Source organism: Leptonotus elevatus, chromosome 11, assembly GCF_054856555.1.
Source record: "Leptonotus elevatus isolate MCC_2025b chromosome 11, RoL_Lele_1.0, whole genome shotgun sequence".
In the NCBI taxonomy this organism is placed as follows: domain Eukaryota; kingdom Metazoa; phylum Chordata; class Actinopteri; order Syngnathiformes; family Syngnathidae; genus Leptonotus; species Leptonotus elevatus.
Window position 1 is genome coordinate 1737919 of NC_141249.1, and position 5804 is coordinate 1743722.

The 5804-nt window shown below is 40.6% G+C and overlaps 1 protein-coding gene across 2 annotated transcripts in view; it reads right to left on the reverse strand.

Annotated features, from left to right (window-relative positions):
• Window positions 1-1782: 1782 nt before the first annotated feature.
• The window catches only part of kifap3a (kinesin-associated protein 3a), a 75103-nt gene continuing 71081 nt past the window's right edge, over window positions 1783-5804 (reverse strand). For both annotated transcript variants that reach the window (XM_086089594.1, XM_086089593.1), the window contains exon 20: window positions 1783-3858. In XM_086089594.1, the coding sequence (XP_085945720.1) occupies window positions 3705-3858 (154 nt within the window). In that variant the 3' untranslated portion in view covers window positions 1783-3704. The remainder of the gene's footprint in view (window positions 3859-5804) is intronic.

Sequence of the window (5804 nt, forward strand, 5' to 3'; positions counted from 1 at the left end):
ATGTATATGTGTGTATATATATATATGTATATGTGTGTATATATATATGTATGTATATATATGTATGTATATATATGTATACATGTATGTATATATGTGTATATGCATATATATGTGTATGTATATATGTATATGTATATATGTGTATATATGTGTATATATATGTATATATATGTGTATATATATGTGTATATGTATATATGTGTATATGTGTACATGTATATGTATATGTATATGTGTACATATATGTGTATATGTATATATATGATTGTATATATATATATATGTATATGTATATATATGTATATATATATATATATGTATATATATATATATATGTATATATATGTGTAAATTGGTACAGCGGCGAAGTGATTGACAGAAAGTTGAACAAGTGGCACAATAGTATATGAAACTGTTAAGACCTCTGATAGGCCCTTTCTTGGGACACACCCTATTACGACCAAAGTGATACACAGAATCATCTGCGGCCGCAGGTTGGTCATCTCATGCATGATTGAAAGAAAAATCAACAAATTGTCTTTTTAATTTTTTAAAATGATGATTCTGATAGGCCCCTGACGACTGTAGGCCCCTGGGCTGCAGCCCAGGTAAGCCCGTGCATTAAAGCGGCCTTGCTTGCCGGCAGCTAGCTCCATCTCAGAAGCGACCCTACAACCGCGTCTTGCTTCTCCTGGCGACCAAAAGGCGGCTTCCCCATGTCCCCGCCGCCTACGCAGCCTCAGGAGATGAATTATACACCATATGCAAAAAGCCAATATAGCATTTGGCTCAGGCCGCTCTGGACCATTCTCCGGATACAATAAACAAGGAAACAGGTGTTTGTCTGACAAATGCTACTTTAGACCTACAAGGAGCGTCGTAAATGACTTCGCTGAGCGCAGCGCGCATATGAGCTTCTAATGAGTGAGTATATCTACAAATTATTTTTGTTATGAAGTACAGTTAGTGGGATTCAAATCTATGGCAAATTACTTCGTTTTTTGGTGCCATAGTGAGCCTTTTGCACAGCATGTTCAAACTGATTTAAAAGTTGTAAAACAGAATATAATGTATTGGAAGATTTTTGTGGTGTTTTTAATGTTCAATATAGATGTCACAATATTAAAATTAGAGGCCCTGCAAAAGTCCTTGGTGACAAGTCGCACTTCTCTCCATCTGTGTGTGCGCACGTGTGTGTGTGTGTGTGTGTGTGTGTGTGTGTGCACGGGAGTGCTCGTGCGTGTGTGGGCGGTAGATGGGGGAAAAATTGGGGGAAGGGGGACCCACATTTTTTTTGTTGCACCGGGGCCTCTCAGCATGGTGTTACACCACTGGATCTGTATAAGGCTTCCCCTCATTTGAATGACCTGCAGTGAGCACTGATGTTCAGTAGACTTTCAACTATGCAAGTACTTTTTGGAACGTGCTACCCTTTCAGTCAAATAGTAACTACCACACAAAAATATAGTGTTACACTACCAATTATTATCTGGAGCAAGCAAGCAAGAACTAGCTGGAGATGCTAACAAGAAAGGATTGCAAGAGCAAAGCAGAGGCAGACATCGCACACATACCTGATTTGATGAACAGGATCATAATCAGGCTTCTACAGAGCTTGCTTTAAGTCAGCCGTGTTGGAGGAGAGACACATCAAAAAGGCAGGACAGTGGCTCTTGAGGACCAAGGTTACCTATCCCTGCCTAAATTGTACATTAAAGCATGCCCGTCTTTTTTGCTTTGAGGATATGAACAAATTAATATACAACATCAAACGAAACATAATAGTTTCCCTATTTAATATTCAGTCATAATGAAAAGCATCCTTAATGCTACATGTGAGACATTACAGGCTAATGAAAATTATGTAGAAAAACATTTAAGACAACATTTATTCATAAATGATATTCACATAAACATCACAACTGACACGATGGTTCTAAACAACACTGCTGATAGTTACTTTTCTATTAAACTACAAGACTGAATCTGCACTCACTCCAATGATATCGGGTACTATACTATATACAGTGGAACCTCGATTTACGAGTATTATGATCTTTTGGAGTTACAAATAAAATTTTGGTCAAAAATACACTTCTAGTTAACGTACATGTTTTGTTTTGCGGACTGTGCATCTTACGCTACTAAAGTTAATTTAACCATCATTGGCTCTGTACGTAACTCAATGCCATAGGTGTGCTGTTTAAAAAAAAATCTTAATTAGTAGTAGAATGTTATGAAGTATATTGTCACTTGTTTTTTTTATTTTTTATTATATTTTCAACCACATACCAATTAAAATTAGAAATACAGTATATCATAAAATGTAATTTGGGGGCTGGAACGAATTAACTGAATTTCCATTCATTTCAATGGGAAAAGTTACCTCAATTTAAGAAACTATTCAACTTACAAACGAGGTCACGGAACCAATTAAGTTTGTAAGTTGAAGTGCCACTGTACTAGTAACATTAATTTGTTAAGTGCACATCTACTGTATACAACGACCTATTCCATTAGATGTAGTATTAGTAATTAGAAAATAAATTGTTCATCAGTATGGTATGTTACAGTCCTTTAATTTTGTAGTTCTGAAGTTCTGGACTTTATTTCCTTTAAATACATTGTGCCATTTCCTTAGGTGCTTCCTATGCAGGTGGTGATTCAGTGGCTCCAAACATTGAATGCATTAGGGCAAGGGTAGGCAAGTTCCTGTCCTAAAGAGCCGCAGTGCTGCTTGTTTTTGATGTCTCCCTCCTCAAACACAGCCGAGAGGCTACTGCAGAACATAATTATGAGCTGATGATTTGAAACACCTGGGTTAGAGGCAGGAGACACCGAAAACATGCAGGACTGCGGTTCTCTAGGACTGAACTAGCCTAACCCTGCATTAAGGGCTCGACACACGGGATGCGACATACGACAGCGAAATGTGTACCTCCCAGATCAAACTCAACACACAGGACGCAATTAGCAGTCGCAACGGCAGCAGCGGCAGACGTTGCCCTCTTTGCAAAGCTAGTTTGTAACTGATTTGATTGACCTTTAATGTTTTCATTGTAAACACAAGTTTCACTACATAATTCCAGAAAAAAGTTAACATTTTATGTTTATATATTATGGGCTGCGCACTATACAAAGTTGGATACAAAAACTGTTATAAAAATGCTAACGAAAACTTACCGGACAAATGAACCTGGGTACTAACAAACTCCCAGCTCCCATGCCTTTTTATTGATGTCTCTGAAATCACTGCGTGAAGTATAATAAAGAATAGCAGAGCACTGCTCAAATGAACTTCTTCTTCATGTTGCTGATGTACTGCGCACTGTGTAACATGCCCTGTGTTCATTGATTCATCAATGAAACCTGCGCTGATTGGTTGTAGCTCCCGGAATTGCGACAAAAGTTGAAACATTTTCAACTTTCTAGTATCCTGTCGCAGGCCTCCGCACTTCTTTGTGAACGAGCGTGAAATTTCACATGCACGAGTGTCGTCTATCGCCCCGTGGGAGGAAGGCAGGTGATTTTCGCCTTGTCGCCCTAATTCCATAGAAAATGATTTGGGAGCGAGCGACATTGCCTCCCGTGTGTTGAGCCCTTTAAACATTATCCCTATGGCTTTCAGAAATTTCACTTAACACAAGACTGTATACAATTTTAATATTTCTCAGCTGCTTTTAGAGAATTATAACACCACACTAAATCGCTGGATCAGTATTCGCGTTTACAAGATTCCATGTCAACTGGGAGGAGGTGGTGTAGTTGAAAAGCTGCTCATCTGGTCGAAAACCATAAGCGCTGACTGGACGATCTGACGGACCATGACTTGACGTGGCAAACTCATGTGAAACACTAGTAGAGAAAAAGAATAAATGAGTTAGAAATTAAATTGCAAAAAGGCTTTGCACAAGTTATCAATAAAACATCATCCATCCATCCATTCATCTTCAGCTTTTCCAGGGTCATATCACAATGTCAGCGGCTTCGGCAGGGAAACCCAAACTTCCTTTTCCCCAGCCACTTCATCCAGCTCTTCCGGGAGAATCTCAAGGCCTTCTGGGAAGCATACTGTAGTCTCTGATCCATGTCCTGGGGTCCTGGGTCATCTCCGAGGCCTCCTCCTAGTGGGACATGCCCGAAACACCTCACCAAGGAGGCGTCCAGAAGGCATCCTAACCAAATGCCCAAGCCACCTCATCTGGCTCCTCAATGTGGAGGAGCAGCGGCTCTATTCCGTGCTCTTCCTGGATTACTGCGCTTCTCACTATTTTTAGGGAGAGCCCAGACACCCTGCAAAGGAAAATTATTTTGGCTGCTTCTAACTGGGATCTTTGTTTTTTCTGTCACGACCCTCGTGATCATAGGTGAGGGTAGGAATGTAGATCAACTAATAAATTGACTTCTACACCACGTCAGACCGATACACATTGCTGCACTGCAGACGCTGCACCGATCGACCTATTGATGTCCCGCTCCCATCCTCCCCTCACTCCGGAACAAGACCCTAAGATACTTGAACTCCTCTATTTGGGGCAGGATCTCATCCACAAAGTGGAGAGGACACTCCACTGTTGTCCGACTTTACACGGCTACAAACCTCTCCAGTGAATGTTAGAGATTGTGTAATGAAGTCAACAGTATTACATCATCTGCAAAGATTAGAAATGCAATACGGAGGCCACCAAACCATCCCAGAGCCTTTAGGATCTCTGGGCGGATCTCATCCGCCCCCAGGGGCCTTGCCACCTAAGATCTTTTGAATCAACTCTGTGACTTCAATCCCTGAGATAGGAGAGTTAACCAGAGTCTCCAGACTCTGCCTCCTCAAAAGACTGTGTGTTGGTAAAATTTAGGAATTCTTCGAAGTATTCTGCCTACCGACTGACAACGTCCCGAGTCGAGGTCAGCAGCACACCATCCTGTTAATGTTGCATTGCTTTCTTGTCTTGTTGTCAATGGCTTGTATCTCTTCCAGTTGCCAGTTTATTACGCCAACTGATCTGATTGCATGATCTGGATCTTATTCTTGTCATTCAGCCGACTACGCCTCACCCTCCTTAGGTATTTGGCTCTGGCTGCCTTTCAAGCTGCCTCCTCATGATTGCTATTTGCCTGTGGAATTCCAAGGTTATTTGTAGCTTTTTGGACGAATTAGTAATTTGATCGGCGCTTGAGGAAGTCGTTATTCCCTCAATTGCCTGTATGGGCACCACGTACTGTTTACTTTCAGTTTTGGAGAAACAACGGATAAAATCCAAATCCTCATTTATTTATTCATAATCTAAAGTCGCCACATTCAATGTTTGTGGTTCTTTGTATTAAAATAATTACTAATCCACTCTGACACAAGCACGATTGAGACTGAACTAAATTTAGAAAAACATGCATTTATTCACTACGGTGACACATACAGAATCAAAACACTGCCTACCTATCATACGGTGAAAAGAAAAGGAATAAAATGAAATAATAAAAATAAGAAAGGAACAATTTAACGAGGTAGAAAGGAAAGGTTTGACTTGCCAAATCTGTGAGATATTCGAAATGGAAGTTGCACCAGATATGTCAAATTGGCTATGAGACGTGCAATTTACTGGAGTGAGTTGATTCGAGTTAGCGGAGGGAAGGTCGATTGAAGAAAAAAATTGCTCCCAAAAAAGCAAGGGGAAAAAAAGAAAAATATTCCACGGTTAGAATATTGGCAGATAAGGGGCGGTGCAGCTCGGCTCAAGGTGGATGGCGCTTTCAGGCGACGTTGGGGGCTTCAGCCGGAGTTGAACACTCGGCGCGTGAGGAGG